This window comes from Lepisosteus oculatus, chromosome 19, assembly GCF_040954835.1.
Source record: "Lepisosteus oculatus isolate fLepOcu1 chromosome 19, fLepOcu1.hap2, whole genome shotgun sequence".
Taxonomy (NCBI): Eukaryota; Metazoa; Chordata; class Actinopteri; order Semionotiformes; family Lepisosteidae; genus Lepisosteus; species Lepisosteus oculatus.
Window position 1 is genome coordinate 16456568 of NC_090714.1, and position 19171 is coordinate 16475738.

General features: G+C 50.1%; 3 protein-coding genes across 9 annotated transcripts; 1 reads left to right on the forward strand and 2 right to left on the reverse strand.

Moving 5' to 3' along the window:
• Positions 1-204: 204 nt before the first annotated feature.
• LOC102694889 (inactive serine/threonine-protein kinase 19) lies at positions 205-3465 on the reverse strand. Its single transcript, XM_015360542.2, has 6 exons — positions 2864-3465; positions 2208-2359; positions 1523-1758; positions 899-996; positions 561-708; positions 205-444 (listed from the first exon to the last, which is right to left on the reverse strand). The coding sequence occupies exons 1-6, from the start codon at positions 2967-2969 to the stop codon at positions 399-401; spliced, it is 786 nt and encodes a 261-aa protein (XP_015216028.1). The 5' UTR covers positions 2970-3465; the 3' UTR covers positions 205-398.
• Positions 3466-3475: 10 nt separating this feature from the next.
• On the forward strand, positions 3476-11604 carry dxo (decapping exoribonuclease). 7 transcript variants are annotated; one of them, XM_015360538.2, is made up of 7 exons: positions 3476-3558; positions 4124-4599; positions 5608-5834; positions 6267-6486; positions 7544-7679; positions 8075-8169; positions 8694-11604. In XM_015360538.2, exons 2-7 carry the CDS (start codon positions 4133-4135, stop codon positions 8815-8817), a joined length of 1269 nt encoding a protein of 422 aa, XP_015216024.2. In that variant the 5' UTR covers positions 3476-3558; positions 4124-4132; the 3' UTR covers positions 8818-11604. The 7 variants fall into 7 exon arrangements, with proteins under 7 accessions (XP_015216024.2, XP_015216025.2, XP_015216027.2 ...); XM_015360539.2 differs by having other exon boundaries at positions 3478-3558; positions 4127-4599; XM_015360541.2 differs by lacking the exon at positions 3476-3558 and adding an exon at positions 3563-3636 and having other exon boundaries at positions 4127-4599.
• Positions 11605-12728: 1124 nt separating this feature from the next.
• slc25a17l (solute carrier family 25 member 17-like) lies at positions 12729-18176 on the reverse strand. Its single transcript, XM_069180787.1, has 9 exons — positions 17913-18176; positions 17425-17485; positions 16919-16985; positions 16484-16638; positions 16235-16351; positions 15961-16106; positions 15494-15589; positions 14999-15081; positions 12729-14669 (listed from the first exon to the last, which is right to left on the reverse strand). The coding sequence occupies exons 1-9, from the start codon at positions 18039-18041 to the stop codon at positions 14522-14524; spliced, it is 1002 nt and encodes a 333-aa protein (XP_069036888.1). The 5' UTR covers positions 18042-18176; the 3' UTR covers positions 12729-14521.
• Positions 18177-19171: the final 995 nt, after the last annotated feature.

The window sequence follows — 19171 nt, forward strand, 5'->3', positions numbered from 1 at the left end:
AGGCAATGTTGGTATTTTTCCTATTCCGCTGCAGTGATTGGAATCGGCACTCTCTGAAGAGCACTTTCCGAGTTGGCTTTTCCATACCTAACCCATGCCGTCCAACTGTCTGAAGATGAGCAAAGAAAGGTGTTGGTCTTGCCGAGGAGGAGAACGCATGGGCTGTGCAGCATGCAGAGATGCAGTCAGGATGGAGACAGTGCGAAGCATACAGTCCATCACTTTTATTTAAGCAGCATTTAAATCATAATCAAATTTAGATAAGACATACACATAAGGTTACATAATTAACTCTGTGCAGTACCAAATTAATTCAAACAGACAACCATGTCCTCTGCCTCTTCCCAGATGGATGTGAAACAGGATGCGTTTGTGTCTCCATTAAGGGAACGTGGTTTTCACGTGTCTGCAAACCGGAGTAACGTTCCTGATGTAGTAGGTATGCTGGAGGGGAGGAATAGGGTATAATTACTTCAAGATTAAAGACCAACATTTCCCATTATATGACAGGTTATTGAGCATAAATGTTTTTTCATGCCGTCAGTCCACCGCTGTCTTACCATTCCACCAGCTCTGCGCCGATGATGTCATGGATGTGGTACTGAATCCCAAACTTCACCTGGGAGGTGACCTTCCTGTTCTCCAGGCTGGACTGCAGGACTTCGCCGTACCTGGATTTTTTAATCATGCCAAGCACAGCTTTGCGACCTGTGGAAGCCACCCAAGGACATCGGCTTTACAAAGCAGGGACATCTCACTTGATCTCTGCTGTAGTGAGCTTGCGTAGTTTAGATCATTCTTACAGTGTTCTGAGCACGCTTCTAAGAATGAGTTACACCTGCACCGCAACACCCTTCTCCCCAAGAGGGTACAGCGGTGCTGCCCTGTCTTCACCCACCTTGAAGGAAATACTTGGTGAAGCGGCCAGTGTTGGGGATGGACAGCCACCAGCTTCCTGCGTCTCGGACCGTCAGGACTCCAGCCTTCACAAGTTGTCTGTTTTTTTTTAAAAAAAAAGGTATGACAAGTGAAAGAGGTCTGAAACCCGAACCATACCCCCCTCATCCATCTATCTTCTAACTGCTTGATCCAGTTCGGGGGGGCGGCGGAGCCAGAGCCCATCCTGCAAGCAAAGAGCACAAGGTGGGATACACTCTGGACGGGATGCCTGTCCATCGCAGGGCAAACACAAACACACAGACACACACGCACACAATCACTCACACCAGGGACAATTTTCCCAGAAGTCAATTAACCTATCAGCATGTCTTTGGACTGCCGGAAGAAAACAGCACCCAGAGGACACCCACATGATCACGGGACGCACGTACAAACTCCAGGCAGACAGCATCCCAAGAATTGAACCCAGAGCCCTGTTGCCGAGAGGCAACAATGCTAACCACTATACCACACTACCTATAAAACAAAAAGCACCTTACAACAACCAGCAAATGCTGTACAAAAACTGCCAGCTCGCTAAAGGGAATGAGGGAAGAGAGATGAGTGTAAGGCCGTCTCGTACGTGATCTCCTGGTCTGTGAAGAGGAACTCCTTGAGCATCTTCTCTTTGTTGAAACTCAGGTCAGAGCACACGGGCAGCACGTTCTCGAGGAACCTCTCCACGGTCCCAGACGTCTCCCTCCCGGCTTCTCCCGCAAGCACTTTGGCTTTGTATTCGTCCGCAAAGACCACCGCAGCCGTGTCCGAGTCGAAGCCGAGCTGGAACATCAGCAGTTTCCCCTGGTCCTTCAGTTCACTCTGGGAGAACGGAGGGATAAACCAGAAAGAATAGAAAAACAGGTCATGAAGGTGCAGCTGCAAAGAAAATTCTGATGTCAGTATTGAGGCTCAGAAAACATGCTCTCAAGAAGGCAGAAATTAAACTTTACCTTCTTCGGCACCTTTCCACGACATCAAACCATGAAACGTTTATGCTATAATGCTGGAAGAGAGAGCTTTCTGGACTCTGATCTATCCTAAACTCACCTGCACTTCCAGCAAGCTTTTACCTGCCAGGGTATCTTGGCGTAGCAAGAATCAACTATTGCATATATCCAGGCTCGTTAGAATGATATCACATCACAATATCTGAAGAAAAAGTACAAACACAACTTTCCTCTGACAAAATACTACCCTGTTTTTTTTAGTTCTTACAAATCACATTTCTTTTATTCTTAGAAGTCTCTTTTGAGTGAGGGAAGTGTTACCAGCTGCCGGTCCACAAGTGTCCTGTCTCTATGAATACTGTAGAGCTGGTGTTTCATCACTATGGGCGGCAGGGTGTCATTAAACAGCTTTCGAGGAAACAGAGACATCAAGTTCTCCAGGGCTGCCATAATGTCCAGAGGTCCCTCTGCAGCTGGAATAACACAATCAAGGAGCTGATAGGATCCCACTTAATCTTGGCAAAATAATGTAATATAGCTTTGTTTTCAGTTTGTCACCACTCACACAAGCCAATTTAAAACACCTACAAGCCTTTCTATCCCCATCTACAAATCTAAGAAGCACTGACAATGTGATCACAACTTCTATAAGGAAGTTGCAATGGAAATCTGCAGTCTAGGAAAGAGAAAGCTGAACTGTTGCAGAAAAGTCCCCAAAACGGAGTTACCTGGGGTCTGGAGTATAAAGGGCTAGTCCAATAACTATCCATCATTTTGCACTCTCTGTCATTTTGTTTTATCAAACTTGTGTCATTTGTCACTTCTGTTTCAGAAAGAAATAATTTACTGGATTTAATTATTCAGTCATGGTACAAAAGAGTATCATTTGGCAACCATAAAGTCTTTTAAAAAAAAGTTTAAAAAAAAGTTAAAAAAAGCTCAGACTAATAAAATTGAAATAATTCGTAATTCAATACCTTGGGATATTGACGTTTTGCCATTTTCTTGTAGTCCACGCTCTGTCTCGGATCTCCTCTTCTTAGCTCTGAAGGTGTCCGATATCAATGTCCTTTTTCTGTTCATCGCTGCGGAACGGACACATCAATATCGACAACCTCTCCGATGCTCGCCTTTATTAATGCACCGCAATCAGGTCGAGGAAGTCTTGTGCTCACTTATTTTACGCAGAGATACATCAGTGCATAACCTGTAATTTACTTATTCCAATAATGAAGGGGTTCCTGGACTGGAGTAAAAACGTATACATTAGAACTGTTTTATTCAAAACGGTGGTGCAGAAGCCAGGACTCCATACAAGACGCCTACGCTTGAGGTGAAATCGGTTTATTTTCTTGGGAGGAAGTTAGTTATCGAAATCGGTTTATAAACATAAACCTGGTAATTTAAATCCCAGATCAATTCAGTAAACTAACCGTCAGCAACCTAAAGCCAAATATCAGAGGGTAATGTCTAATTTTATCTTTCAATAACACAACAAAAACAACCACTATTCCAAAACTACAAAAAAAAAGTTATTTCTTTGCCAGCTGGGCACTCTGTGTCGACTGGTTGTGACGCAATGTTTCGTCGCAGGACAATGACGTAGAACAAAGCCGCCATTTGAACACTGTGTACGCAGGTATGGCGGCTCAGTTGCTGAATTTAAAATAAGGTACTGCAATTCCTTTTTCACATTCTACATTGAACTGTACACCTGGTGTGACTGCTTTGGGTGCCTGGGAGTATCCATGTATGTTTTTGTAATGTCTGTTTTCTCTTGCAAAGAATTGAATTGCGCCATTGCGTTCGTGGATCAGGTTATAATGATTTGAACATGTAAGAGATGGGGGTCGCAGGAGTGATAATATAGCTGTCTTATAACAGTGCGTAATGTGTGTACGTAGTGGGACAACAATGAAACGCTCCTACAGATGATTAACTATTGGAATTTACGGACGTTGGCGAGTGAACGTTGCTCTACTTGTTAGTCCCTCTCTAACGTGCGCAAGGAAGCTCCTGGCATGCGATCTGAATGTGGGCGAGCCTGGAGATTTTACACTTTGTCACCGCAGCAGAAAAGAATCGAAACCAGCAGGTTCGTGTGCCGATAGGAAACAGGCTACAGGTCTTTTAGCCGCAAAGGCATGACAGGAGATACGTTTATTCAAAGTTAAAGCCTTGCGGGGAAAAAAAATACGTGTTAATATGTAGCTTGTTTTTTTTTTTTGGGATCGAAGCAGAAGACGATGGACCGTCGCCACAGCCCGTGTGGCCACCGGGGGTCAGCCGGTGTCCGGTCTGAGCACAAGCGCAGCAGGGAAGAGAGGAGCGGGGGCGGCGAGGACAGCAAGAGAGGCAGTTCCAGCCGCGGAGAGAGAAGCTCCCCCGGCTCCCCTCCTCCCCGGGTGCTGAGCGTGCGGAGGCAGCTGTACGACAGAGACTTCCCGCTGTACAAGCAGCCGGTGGAGGTGGGGCATTTCTCCCTGGACGCCAAGCGCAGGTTTTTCAGCGACGCCAGGCAGCTGAGGTATTACGTGCAGCCGGAGCGCTGCCCCAACTTCGACCTGAGAGACGGCTACCGGGACCGCTACGTGAAGAGGGACGAGGCCGTTAAAGAGGGACTGGATCACCTTCTCCGGTGGATCCTGGCGAACAGATCGAAGCTCCGGGGGACCCCGGACCAAGGTGGCACGGCGTCGCCTGCTTTCAATAGGTAGGGCTGGCCGGACGCCTGAGCACGCTGTGCTTTTGCATGTTTCCCGCCCCTCTGTCAAAGCGAGCTGCGCTTCCTGTTGCAAGTACATGAAGAGCAGGGGTATGACGGGGAGGGGTGAATTCTGCTGCTCTTGCACATCACTAGGGGCAGATACTCCAGGACTGGTGTACTGGAGGCTGCCGCTGAGGTAGTTAACAGCACTCGTTTCTTGACCTTGTGAGAAATTAATGCAGATTCCAAACCCCAGCAACCCAATAGCAGGAGCATCAGGAGTTCCCTATCCTAGTCCTGGTGGCCCACATGCCTGCTGGGATTCATTCCAGCCCAACCTAATCACCTCATTGCAGCCTGAATTGAATAAAAGCAGTAAGTTGCTTGAGTGGAATATTTGCCAAGTTTTTTTTCCCCCTCAATCACAAGTGTGTATGTTGCTTCTGCAGCACCGTAGGTAAAAGGTCACTTCCAAAAGATCGAAGAGCTGAAAGCAGCCGAACAGTGCGAACGCTCTCATGAAGTGAATTGCGTGTTCAGTTTGTGTGACAGAGCTCTCTTGGAACAACAGTCAGCAAGCGTGTGTTCCTCCAGGACCAGACCTGGGACCCTCACATGGGTCATGCTTGTGTGTCTTGCAGACTGTTGAGGATGGAGTCATTCCTTTTAATACTGTGCTTTTCCCAGCAGAAGCCCAAAGCTGCATACCTTGGTTTAAAGACAAGTGTTTTTTTTAACACTGCCTTCCCAGTGATCTCAGAAACCAGTCAAGTCACTTAAATGAAATAATGTGACATAATAAAACAGCTTAACACGGGGTCTCCCGCACCTGCTGGTCTCTGTTCCATCTGAGCTCTCAGTTCAATTATTCACCTCTAGATGAAGCCAATCAGAGGTGTAAATTGAACTGTGTTGGTTCAATGAAAGAGCTCCAGGGTGAAGGCCAGCCGGAGGCGAGGGGTTAACGGCGGTGTCATTCCTCTCCTTCTGGGGTTGCGGTTCTGCCGGCGCCAGCAGGCTGGACGTGGACTTCGTCACGTGGCGCGGTCACCTGACCAAGCTGCTCACCACGCCGTACGAGACGAGGGAGGGCTGGCTGCTGGCGGTGTCGCAGCTCAGCGGCACGCTCTACGTGAGCGAGGTGGAGACGGAGGCCGCGCGCCAGAGCCGCGAGAGCCGCACGGAGAGGCACGAGGAGATGATGTTCTGGGGCTACAGGTTCGAGCAGTACTGCTGCGCAGGTAGGCAGGCCCGTGGGAGAGCTGCAAGACCTAACTCCTGCTGTCCCGAAACCCAAAACGGCACCGCTGCCTATCCTCAGCCAAGCACCCAGGCCTGACAGGCCTCGTTTTTGTTCTTTTTCTGTGTGGCATGAATGCTGACTTGGAGGATGGGTCTCCCTGTGGGAAACGGGACCGGTGTCGCGGTGCGATCCCAAGTCTGCGAGCTCCTGTCACTTCCTGATCCTTTTTTTCTGTGCTTTCTGCCCTGGCAAGCTCTGTGAGACGCAAGGATCACAGCTCGAGGCTGGTGTCCCGCGCCACATTCGATTTCAGCCAGAGCCCACGGTGCGGTGCTCCAGTCAAACGTTATGCAGTACACAGTCCCCCTGCAGCCAGCGTGCCCTCGGCTCTGCCTCCCTAGCCTCTTGCCCTCTTGCCCCCATGTTGCAGACAAGCCCGGGGGCAGGCCTGCCCCCCGCGGGGTGGTGAACACCAACGAGGCCTACTGCACCGTCGTCCGGACGCGGCTGGCCGGCCACAGGCTGCTCTTCTCCGGAGAGGTGGACTGTCGGGACGAGAGCCCCCTCTCGCCCCCCGCCCCGGGCTGTTACATAGAGCTGAAGACCTCCGCCGAGATCTGCACCCCGAAACAGCGCAGCAACTTCCACAGGTGCGGAAGAAAACCGAGGGGCCTGTTATTTGTCTTCCTGAGGAGGGCTGGTCTGGAGCTCTGTACCGTCTGTAGTTCAGTATCGCGTCTTGCACGTCGCGCTGATAGAGCCAGGAGTTACAGGCAGAACGGAAACCGCCTTCCCTGCTGGGAGCTGTTTAGTCAGAGAAGTGTCATTCTTGGACGAGCTCAAAGCTGTATCGCTCTGCAGTTCCCAGCCGGCAGCCCAGTGAAGCGCCGCAGGTGTGAGCCTGGCCAGTAACAGGGAGACCTCCTGGGAAGCCTAAGGCTGCTGCTGGAAGAGGTGTGAGTGGAACCGGTAGGGGGCGCTCACCCTGCAGTCTCTGTGGGTCCTAATGCCCCAGTATAGTGATGGGGACACTATATGTAAAAAAAAAAAAAAGGCGCTGTCTTGACCAAGGATCTGACTTTCTGTGGTCATTAAAAATCTTAGGCACTTCTCAAAAAAGAGTAGGGGTGTTACCCCAGTGTCCTGGCCACATTTTCCTCTGGCCTTTTCTGATCCTGGCCTCCTAATAATCCCCATCTCTGAACTGGCTTCATCACTCTGCTCTCCTCCCCACTGAGAGCTGGTGTGTGGGGAGTGTACTGGCACATCATCCAGGTGGGGCTGCACACTGGTGGTGGTGGAGGGGATCCCCATTACATGTACAGCGCTTTGAGCGGAGTGTCCAGAAAAACGCTACTTTACATAAGTGTAAGGAATTATTATTAGTAGTAGTGTTATTTTATTATTAGAGACACAGTTCAGCAGGGCCTGCTTACAAGATGATGTCTGGTAATATGTCCTGAAGGCTCAGTTAAGCATTTATTATAAAATCTCAAGCCTTTTGATTTTTGTCTAGTGTGCAAAGCATAATGGGTATAAACAGGTGTGGTACAGTTCAGCCTCCACTGCACCAGAATAGTTTTAAGCATGCTGTACTGGATACACAGTCCTCACACAGCACTGGCACGTCGGCAAGGTGCATATATTTAATCCCAGTCACTGTTTTTCTTTCTGCTGCCTTGTGATGCCTCTTGATTCCTGGTTCAGGTTCAAGCTGTTGAAGTGGTGGGCTCAGTCCTTCCTCCCGGCTGTCCCAAGAATTGTCGCTGGATTCCGCGACGATAATGGTGTCGTCGTCTCCGTGGAAACGTTTCACACCTCTAAGATCTCCCAGCTCATCAAGGTAGGCGCTGCGGGCCCTCACCTTTGGATCTCGTAGAGTGTGTTTCCTTTTATATTGAGTGTCATTGGTCTGTAGTAAGTCTTTAAGGAAATAGTGTAACACTCAGTCAGTGGATGAAAGGATATAGGAGCTGTTTACAGTTTTTGTACCCTTTGATCCAGTGAGAGAGTGTCACACTTTTTGTATTTGGGTGTTTCCTTGGTTTATCTACAGCTGGTTTTGGTTTTGTTCCAGCTCTTTTGACTCTTTTTACGTTAGGTGAGCTCGTTACCCATTTACTTATCATGCTTACTTGCGACATTGCTGTTTGAAAGTGTGTTTATGTTGGAGAAACACTGGCCCGGGGGGTTGTGACGTAAAAATCGATTGTTTCTCTCCCCCCCCCCCTTCTGTAGAGTGAGCCGAACTGCTGGAAGCCAACAGTTTGTATGAATTTCTGCTGCGACTTCCTGTCCTTCGTCAAGACTGTGGTTGCAGAGGACGACCCCAGGTGAGGTCGGGAGTGTGGACTGTCAGCATCGAGGTCAGGGGTCACCAGGGCCACGGTCCTGGGGAGTCCCTGCCCAGTCCATTTAGTATTAAAGGTCACACAAGAGAAAAGCCGGTCTGCCCATCAAGCTCGTCTGATAGATGGTAGTTAATTGGTTCAAGGACCTCATCCAGCCCGGTTCCTGAAAGAGGCCTGGACGTTGACCTTGACCGCATGGCCGGGCAGCTTGTTCCACACTCCCCACAGCCCTAGGAGCAGCTGGGTTGGCTTATTATTGTATCATTGCGAGATTTTATGGGTTTGTTTCTGCTACTGTATGTAGGTGGCAGCCACAGCTGGAAAAATCCGGAGCGGATCTCCAGATAAAAAGGTTTCAGGATGGCAAGGTTACACATAGACTGACTGTTACTACTGCAAATGTTTTTCTCTGCAGCCATCTAATAAGACTGATGTTCTGATGTGGTGGTTCAGGAAGGCAGCGCGTGGTGGCTTTAATGCTCATGGTTGTCTTTCCTGTGCCTTAGGGTGGTGTACCTGTTCTCCTGGGAACCTTACCGAGATGTCACCTACTCCGTTCACAGGGACTCTGAGTACAGCTTCCTGCCGGACTGGTATGTGAAGGAAATGACAAACACGGACCTCCTGTAGGCCCACCGCAGCTGAGCGCTGTAGTTTTCCCCACTGAGGGCCCGATGGCTCTAAGGAATCCAGCCGGATCCCACTGGAGAACAGTACAGCCAAGGAAATCTTGAGCGGCACTCAGACAGGGAAGTAAAGACACGGAAGCGCTTTGGTTTCCCCCGGGACCTGGTGGGAACTGTGAGTGGAGGGTCAAGCTGAACAGGAGGGAAGAGGCAGAGAGACGCAGGTACAGAAAGGAGAGCTGCTGTTCGGCGTCGAGTCCGTCTCGCGGGATATTCAAATCAGTGAACCCTCAGGCCCTGACTGGCTGGGAGAGGCATCCATACAGGGTCACGTTCTCAAGGCCTCAGTGCTGATTCGGATCTAGGGTGTGCCGGTAGCCAGCTGTGACCATGGTTTCCCTGGCGGCACAGCACAACTGGCATTGTCCTTGGCTGGGCACGGAGGAGTGACCCTGCCCCTTTCCTCCTGGCTCAGGCTGGCAGAGAGCGCGCCACTGTTCTCGATCCCGACTCCTCGTGCAAGTACTCGCTGCCCGGAGTGCGTGTCGCCAGGACTGAAATAAACCGATTTCAGCGCGAATCGCGCATTGAGAGTGAGAGGCGGCCTTCGTCCATAAGTCTCGCAACAGCAACGTCTCCCTTTTCCAGTCTCCGTGAAATACGAGCCCGGATTCGCAGTTGTTTCAGCGCTGATGAGACGAGGCTCTGTGTTATCATAGGATGTGTAGTTCAGGTACAGGCCTGGGTTAAACCAAAGATAAGTCAGTGCATTAAATAAATCCAGATTTCTGTACTATATTGTGTAAAGTGTTAGAAACTTAATGTCTAAATCAGGAGTGCCCAACCTTTTAATGTAAGATCTACCTTTTCATTTGCCAGTCCAAGGCAATCTACCAGTGTGAATCTGAAGCTCTTATATAGGAAAAACAGACTGTGGGCACATTGGTACAATAACGATACCCATCACTAAAATGACAGCAATTAAATGACAAATGACATTCAAGTCTGTGAGGAAGGCTAAATCCAGAAGCCACTGGTCATCCTGTATTTGGGCATATTCATCATGTTTGGGCATCTTGAGAAACTCTTTGATTTCAGGCAACAGCTGTCGGAACCTCACCAAAAATGTCTGTTTTTTAAATCTCTCAGTCTCAGTCAGACAGCAAGTCAGCAGCCTCGGCAAACGCTTTTTTTATGACTTCTCGATCCCTGAATGACTTGTGTTGAGCCTGGACGTGGCTCACACGGAGCGATGAGACGATTGCCGCTTTCCCTCTTGTATTAGGCCTTGTGAAAACCGACTGCTGCTTGATGAGATTTTAATTTTTCCATTTTTCTTTTCTGTAACTCACTTTTATTGAAGGTTATTGAAAAAAGAAAATAGTCAAATAGCCCGTTTATTTTTTGTCACACTTTCTTGCGATCGATCGACTGGTTGGGCACCCCTGGTCTAAATCATATAAACGAAAACATGACACTTGTTTGGATTTTTCTCGTCAGTGGGGGCTGTGGAGCACGGTGTTGTTTTGGATTAGAAGCAGGTGATCACGACAGATGCAGCTTTCACTTGCGAGGGTTTTGGCGATTTTTGGCTGCTCTCTGTCATGTTAACAATTGGCTCTGAGCTGCAGCTTGATAAGCCAGTCATACCTGTTCAGCCCTGGTACCAGCAGCCTAAGATAAATCAATGCATTAAATAATTCCAGAATTCTGTAGTAGATCTTGTAAATTGTTTGAAACGTAATGTCTAAATCAGCTAGCCAGGACAGGGCTGCATCCAATGACAAAAGCTGGACAGCAGACTGCTCTCGTTTTTCACTTTCGATTCTTAAAAACTGAAACTTAGTGACGGTCACGTCATATCACAGCTTCTTAACCGTTTCATCCCTGAAATTGCATTTTGTTCGAAATATGTCACAGGAGAGACGACGAGTAAGGTAAGCATGTTCAAGTGTGAAATTTGATCAAATTGGGTGTATGTACGTTCAGATACGGGGACTTGCAAATGTATTCATCCCTCTTACAAATTAATAACAAACGATGCTTGAATGTTCAAACTGGACACTTCTGTGGGTGACCAGTTCTAATTCAGCATGCAAAATCGTCATTAAAAGGCAAGTGTGCCCACTCATTTAAAATTAAAGAGAATTTTTTAATTATCCATTCATCACAAGTCAAAATGTATATCTATAACTTAATTTAATTAAGTTTTCAATCTTTTTCAATACTGTTAATGTGGCCTCAGGGCCTGCAGTACTTACTGCAATTGTACCTTAAGATACCAAGCCCAGCTGTTCCTGGATGGTACATTTGTGATGTGGAGCTGCCTGTGTTTTTCTGCAGCTCGCTGGTTCCAACTATTGTGTGAAGTGAGTATTCTAGATGTGGGTGATTTCTCCTTTTATCTTTGTACCCCGAAACTGCACAGTTTCGATTCTGCTCTGCCTGTGACGCAGATAGTTTGAAAAGGGTGAACAGAACTTAACTCGTGTTGCATGAAAAAAGGTGTTTGGTAGGAATTGGATTTTAATTATTGGGGTGGGTAAGGGATTAAATCTTTTTATATAATTAGGATAGTATATTAAAATGTGTAACTTGTCTACTTGTTTCTTTACTGTCCTATGCAATATGATGTATATTGTTTCACAGCTTTTGGGATTGAAAATGAGTTAATGAATCTGAAGAATCTAAGATTCCTCAGTCTTGTAGATATCGAAATTCTTTTTAAATTCTGTTCCAGATCTGCTAAACCGTACATCAGGAATAAAGTTTATTTTTGTCTGTAACTTGAGATTTTTGTCAATTAGTTTGTTTAACAAAATACCTAAAGAGCGCAACTCGGCTCGACAGATATCAAAGTTGCCAAACTAAATCTCACACAACGGGTTGGCGAATAAGTGCCAAATTCTTCTGAAGATTGTATTTGCCCCACATAGGCATGAATGTTGCACCCAAAACTATTGAAAAGCGACACGGTGGTCCTATCCTGTTTGCAAAATGATCTTACTTCAGTGCCAAGAACAGTTAGTCTTGGGGGATTCCCAATAACCTGAGCTGCTGCCACGCCTTCTAATGCCGGTGGTTTTCCTTCCTTGTCCGTTACCCTGTTAGACGTAAGCGATGGGCCGCAAGCTGAACGTGAAAAGAGTCAAGGATCCCGAATCCTTGGAGATGCGAAAGTACAGGGCTGTCAAAAGGGGCAGTTTCTCCTTAGAGCTCAGTCGGGAAGATCCCAGGTCGAGGAAGTTTTCCGAGCGCTCGAAGCTGCGGTACTTCGTCTCGGCCTCCACGCCGGTCTGCTTCAACCTGAACCTCGGGTACCCGGAGAAATACAAGCCCAAGAGCAAGAAAGTCATGGACGGGGTCGACCACGTGCTGGGCTGGATCCGCCACGAGCGATACGACCTCAGGCAGGGGTGTGGCTTCGGACGCACGTCCCGCAATCCGCCAGCAGCCTTATCACCCTGCAGCTCCCAGCTGGCAGCCCAATGGAGCGCAGCGGTGTGGGCCTGGCCAGTACCTGGAGGGGAGACTCCTGGGAGAGCTGAGGCTGCTGCTGGGAGATGTGTTAAAGGGACCAGTAGGGGGCGCTCACCCTGTGGTCTGTGTGGGTCCTAATGCCCCAGTACAGTGACGGGGACACTCTACTGTAAAAAGGCGCCGCCCTTCCGATGAGACGTAAAACCAACGTCCTGACTCTCTGTGGTCATTAAAAATCCCAGGGTGTTTCTTGAAAGCAGGAGGGGTGTAACCCCGGCGTCCTGGCCAAATTTCCCATTGGCCCTTACCAATCATGGCCTCCTAATAATCCCCAACTCTGAACTGGCTCCATCACTCTGTTCTCCTTCAGTCTGCCACTTCAGAGACAGTAGCCCATAACATTGAAAAAATGAAATAACACGACAGTTAGACATGTTGGAGTACAGCTAGAGCTGTATAGGGTTTTTTAATGACAACTCACAAGGCACTGCAAATGTGGTCACAGCAGTAAGCCTGCCTCAGAATCGCAAATCATACTGACCTGCAATATTACTTATCAACACTTCACTAGATTTGATCAGGAAGGACAACGTCTCACACAAATTATTGTGTTAACAATTCAGTAGTACAGCATATTTAATGCAAATCTGTAAAACTATACAAAAATTCCAAGCAAGACAATACAGCCTGGCTCAGTAACCTAACAACGCTTCCACGCCAAGCGCAGTTTTATTTAAGGAACCGGAGCTCTCTCTGCTGGCCAGAGTGGAGGATGCACGAGTGTCTGTCGTTCTGTTCCACGGCTAACGGGCTAAATTAAATTTTAAGCGAAATAAGCAACAGCACGTACAGTGATAACCCCCTTACAACGCAGAGTCCGCATTGGAAAACGATCTTGTTTTCTTCACTGCGGGGAAAACAAAAACTAGACACAGTGGCACTTAATGACGGTAGTGTCTGAAATTATTGACTTCCCTTGGCCCACCAGAGTTCAGTACCGTTTCTGTGTCACTCAATTCACAGATCCCCATCCATCTGTTCTTTAAAAATATAAAGCATTCTGCTACAGTGCACTTAAGGCAGGACAGTACTGGCACTTCAAATGAAGCCTTGTTTCCTTCAGAAACAGCTGGGTGAGGTTCTCAAATCAATACACTACTAACGGTCAACTGAACTAGATGGAGTGAATGGCCTCCTCTGGTTTATACTGTAACCTGCGCGTTCTTCTGCCCGAGATCGCCTGCTGCTAGCTGTGTCTCAGACCACACCCCTCCTAACTCCTCAGTACTAGACCACATTTTTGCAAGACGCAAACGCATGCACGAGAGCTCTCTTCCACTGTGTGAACCCATCTTATCAGTTTTTACCATCGTACCAGAAATAAAAAAGAGAATCAGACCACAAAAAATAAGATTTTCTACCAAAGCCAACTTCTGTTTTTAACTACACATTCTGTACATGGGAGTTCAAACTGCTTTCCTTTTACAGAATGCCCTCCTCCATTCTAAAATCACCGCTGGAAATCTAAGGCCAGTTAATATGTTATCGACAGTTAACTGCTCAGGCTTAACTCAGGAGTGACAACGGTTCACTCTGTAATACAATTACAGATTTGTAACCTACAGTAGCAACAGCATCACTGCCAAGTCTCCTCAGCCTGTGTGTCTGGGGGTCAGTCTGATTATAACAAACTCGTTACAGGAGCTCTCTAACCAAGCTGGTTTTCCTCAGACTGATGCTGAGCCCCGCTGACGCAGAATAAACAGCCACATAAGCACGTCGTGTTTTGTCTTTGCAGTAACCAGGTTTAGAAACACAGCCGCCAATCTTGTGGACAGGAGGGCTTTTCTTCAAGGACTTGTCTTGAGATAAAGAGACTTGGTGCAGCAGGACTCTTGTTACAGTGTGTGAGGCTTCAACGTGTCATGCCTGTGCTAACCCCTTCCTTTCTGCTCTTCCCGTGCCTGAGAAAGATGCAGCAAATCACTGCAAACTCCCGGCACGAGTCTCTTTCCTTTTCACAGTTTAGGATCCGTATTCTGCCAGTTCTCCGTGTTCTCGCAGAGCTCAGAGCGCAGACACAGGAGGTCTCGGCCCCCGCAGGGTCTCTCAGGGCTTCAGTAACAGCAGGAGGCAGATGAGGATCGATCAGGGGGGGACTGTGGGAAGGCGTCGGGGCAGGTTCTCCTGTCGGTGCTGCAGCGGGCGGGCTGGGCCCGGCCCGCGGGTCAGCGCCTGACCTTCCGGGACAGCCCCATGACCTTGAAGGTGACGGCGGTGATCTTCTCGTAGACCACAAACATGAGGGCGGCCGTCAGCACGGTCTGCAGCAGCTTGGCCTCCAGCCCTTTGTACAGGCCGGCAACCCCCTGCTTGCTGGAGAGGCGACGAGGAAGAGGAGGAAGAGGAAGGTAAGGCAAGGCGGGAGGAACACCCCGGATCGACTCTCGTCAGCCCCAACTTCCACATTCATGAGACTTTTGTCCTGTGTGAGGATTATTATTTATCTAATACTTTCCTCTAAAGCGACTTAACATTTATACAGCTGGACACTGTCAGAGCCGTCCACATTCAGCAGCGACTCCCCCAGGGATCTGAACCCGCAACCTCCCAGCTGCCCACTCCCCCACACTGCTGCCAGGCTCTGTCTGTCCATGGACCTGCAGAGCACCTGTACTGGTTCCACCCTTCCGGCTCATACCTACCTGATGCGCTCCATGAGGAGGTGGACCACATTCTGGATGCTGCCAAGGAGGCTCTTCCCAGCCTCGGATTTGTACTGTCCGAACTAGGGAGAGAGCGAGACGGACCTGAAATGCCACATCTTTGACCAGGAGAAGGTGCACAGAATCTGCGTCCATCTTACTATCAGGTCACGCCCTTATTTATCTTTAAATTTACTTTACTTTTAAAAATGAAATGGACACAGGCTTCTCTGAGCCAAGCAGGACAAGGAAGAGGAAAAAGTATATTATTAGGTGTACATTTAAAAAAAAAAGTCCCCAATTATTTTGGTGTGCTCTATACCCCCGTGCCCTCTCTCGTTCTCCAAACCTCGAGAGCTTAAAAGGGTTTCGTCTGCGTTTTGCTTCGGCTTTCTCTCTGTCACTTAGAAACCAGATGCCCTCTCCCTCAGAATTCCTCCCGGAGCCATCTGGAGGACGGTCCACACAAAGAGCGACAAGCAGGCGATTGTTTACCCTCAGTATGGCCTGCACGGTCTGCAGCGGGTACGTTGCGGTGGTTGCGATGGCTTTGGCGAGGGCTCCCATGAGGAAGATCTCCAGCGATGAGATCTGAAGGGGGAGGAGAAACACACTCAAGCCGTGTTCGCAGCTTACCGCCCGGCAGGGGCATCTGGAAATGGAGAGGTCACACACGAGGGTGGCCCTCAGTCCCGCCGGCTTTGTGGCTGCCCTCCTTAAAACCCTGATTTTGTTTTGGGGCCCTGGAACTGCCCTTCGATGAAGTGGCTCCGAGATCACGGGAGCTAAACATACCAGCAGCTGCTAGGCTCCCAGGGACCGTGGCTGGTCCTCACCCTCGTCTTCATACCAGCTGCGTTCCCAAGTGGATCAAAGCTCCCGCTCTTTCCCCGTCGGGCCTGGGGCTCGGGATCGAGTGGCAGGGCCTGCAGCTGACAGGGGCGGGCGAGGGGCCCTCTCACCTTCCTGCGGCCGCGGCCGGCCCTCCTCTTCATCGCTTCGTAGAACATGAACTGCACCGCGGGGTTGAAGACCAGGAGGAGGGAGGGCAGCGTGCCGTTCCACAGGGCCCCCAGCCCCTCCCGGGCTGCGATCTGGGAGAAGGCATCTAGAGAGACAGGGGGGGGGCTGTGTTACGCAGTGCCTGCAGGACAGGAGTTGACTCATGTGGTCTCATGTCAGGCCCAGCTTTAAAAGCCAAGGCAACACGCGGCGTGGTCTGACAGGGTGGCTCACCGAAAATGCCCTTATAGTGAGTCTGCTGAAGCTCCTCGTTCCTGAACCTGGCTCCCTGCAGCTTCAGCCTGGTGTTGACGACCCACATGGGGGTAGTCAGGAGGACATTGACGGCCCCTGAAAGACACCGTGAGCTCAGCCGGGCTGGGAGTTCAGCCTGCAGAAACCAACGCCTCACACGTTGGCTTCAGTACAACCTCTTCTCGGCTCACGCGAGTTCTGTCTAGACTGTGGGCGGCGCCCTCTCACCCGAGATGAAGCCCATGAGCAGGTCTCTGCCCGGCCGGGACCGGCCCCTCTCCAGCGCCCACAGGGCCTTCAGGGTGTTGAAGGTGTAGAAATACACGAAGTTGGAGCAGCAGAGGCTGGAGATCACGGGAAACCAGCCGCGATACAGAGCCGGGCTGCAGGAAGAAGAGGGAAAGCCCGCTCCCAGGCGTCACACATCCGCGGCGGCTCAGGCCCCCCCGAGCCGCGACAAAGCGGCCCCCGACCAACTACCCTCTCCGCCATGGCCGACCTGCGCTGCTGTGGGCAAACGCAGTCCCTGGCCAGAGCGCAGCAGCTGCTCACTAGCGCCTCCTCCCCCTGGGGGAGGCAGGGGACCATGCGCCCTGCGGCAGGTCCGGCTCGTCACGAGACCCCCCCCCAGCCGCCCCGGACGCCGACCCCGGCTGTACTTACACCCCCTCCTCCTTCGCGATCTCGGCCAGGATGACGGGAGTGGACCTGGACTTCCGGTGCTCGTCCACTGAAAGTGACCAGCCACACAAAACCGTCACCGCGGCGGCCGGAACTTGACCATCAGTGTGCAGTCCCTCAGAGCTCAGAGCAGAGCCTCAGCGCTGGGGGACTCTTCGAATAAAGACCGACACAGTGCCCATTCTTTCACCCTCCCGAAGTCAAATTGTTTTTAATAAAAAATCACCCTCAGTTAACATCAGAGCCGCCTTTTAACCCTTTCAGAACAATAACGAGAACAAAGCAAAATAAACACTGCCCTCAAACAGAACAGACATGGCCCCAGTGGGCGCTGTGCCCAGTTAGACCCAGGTTCATGAGGTCAGGAGGTCATGTGATCACGGGGCACCTGCAGCACAGTGCAGCTGTCCCGCGGCGGGTCTGGGTCTTGTGCTGGTCAAGAGTTTGGTCTGAACCGAAAGCGTTGCTGGTACCCCTGCCCGTCTCACCTTGCAGCCGGATCCTGGCCGTGTCCAGCGGGAAGAACACGCTCATGGCCGTCGCGCTGCCCTGCGGAGGCACGGAGCGGCGGGGGGTTAGCGCCGACACGGAACAGCCCGCACTTTCAACCCGCCCCTCGACGGGGCTTTTTCCGCTCGGGGGCGGAAAGAAGAAAGAAAAAAAGGTCCTGAACGATCAGACCTTGGCACGGTTACTTTTTGCAATGAGACGCTTGTCATCTGCGTTGACGTATTTAGCAATGCGGTAGTTTGTATTTTGTGTTACCGTGAAGCACGCTGGCCGGGGCTCTGTCTCGGTCCGCAGACCGGATACAGAACCCGCAGCTAGGCGCCGGTCAGATAAAAACTCGCACTAAAACATGACTTTCCGAGACTTCTGGCACCAGCGCGATGGCGTTGAAGTGAAAAGTACATAAAGACGCGTTGAGACCCTGAAATCCGAGCTCAGCTCGTCCAGTTTGCCCCGAGTCTCCTACCACAGCCCCAGCGACGGCGTGTACGAGGGTCTCATAAGACAGCAGGCCGACGGCGGCCACCGGGGGCTCCGACATTTCCTCCTGCTGAGGCGGGGGCGACATCTCGGCGCGGTCCTGGCCAGGGCGCATGTATAACACCACCGGCTCCAACTCCTCTCCGCTCCCGGGCTGACTGCGGCAAACGGCCCTCCCTCCTCGCTTCCTCCTGCGTGCAGAGGAGGAGCTACGCCGGAGATGGCTCTCTGTGTCCTGTAGGGCGGGGAGGAGGGGGGAGGGATCCCCGACATACAGGTGTTTCGGGTCCGACTTGCGGGAGTCCAGGAGAAACTGAGCAGGAGGCAGCGGGTTTGCGCGAGTTCCGTTCAGTTTAGTTGTCACCTGCCCCAGCGCAGTGAAATGCTTATTTGCACTTAGGCTCCGATACAAAGGCAGTAAAAGAAATCAACAGAAACAGAAACACAGAACAGCTGCAGCAACAACAACAACAAGAAGTTAAAAAAAAAACATGCAACTTAAAAAAAAAAGTCAGACAAGTAGTGTAGGTTGGGAACATCAGGGTGAGCCATTAGGCGAGGTATTGGGGTGCTGTTAAGGGGTTTTCTTGGGGTCTTTTGAGGGTGCGGGTCTGTCTGGGTTTCTGCGGGCAGCCTCGAGTCACGTGGGTTTTAGCGAGCGCCCCCCAGAGGAGAGTCCCGGTACTGATTCGGGCCCGGGCTGTCCCGCAGGCAGGCGAGGGAGCCCAGACAGGGCCGGCTTTTCCACAAGTAAGGGCTGAAGAATTCACACCTCACTAGCCACGACTGGCTCGGCGGAAGAAAAAAACAAGAGGAGCCGAATTCGCGGCGAATATTTTAATTAGAATCAGCTCCGTCAAATCTCTTTATGTTTAATATCCCCTGCTCTTTTTTTTTGCGTTTGTCAAAAGAAAATTTTAAATATTTCGTTTTGGGAGTTTTTTTTAAAGAAACTTTGGTTTACCCTAGATCATTTCACTTCCACTGTCTTCCATACTAATGGAGATACTAGTACTGTCTAAAGGGGTTGGTTGGTGCTGAATTCATGTTGCACGAATTATATTTTGTTGTGGGTAACTTTATTACTTATGTCTATTGCACCATTGTGTAGTTTGCTTTTATATTGCTGTAGGGCGACTCGTTGATTGCGAAATAAAAGTATTTCGTGAATAGCAATGTTTTCCGTTGTGTTAAAGCCAGGCTCTTAACGGTGTAATCCTACAATGATCTCGGCTAGCCGACAGT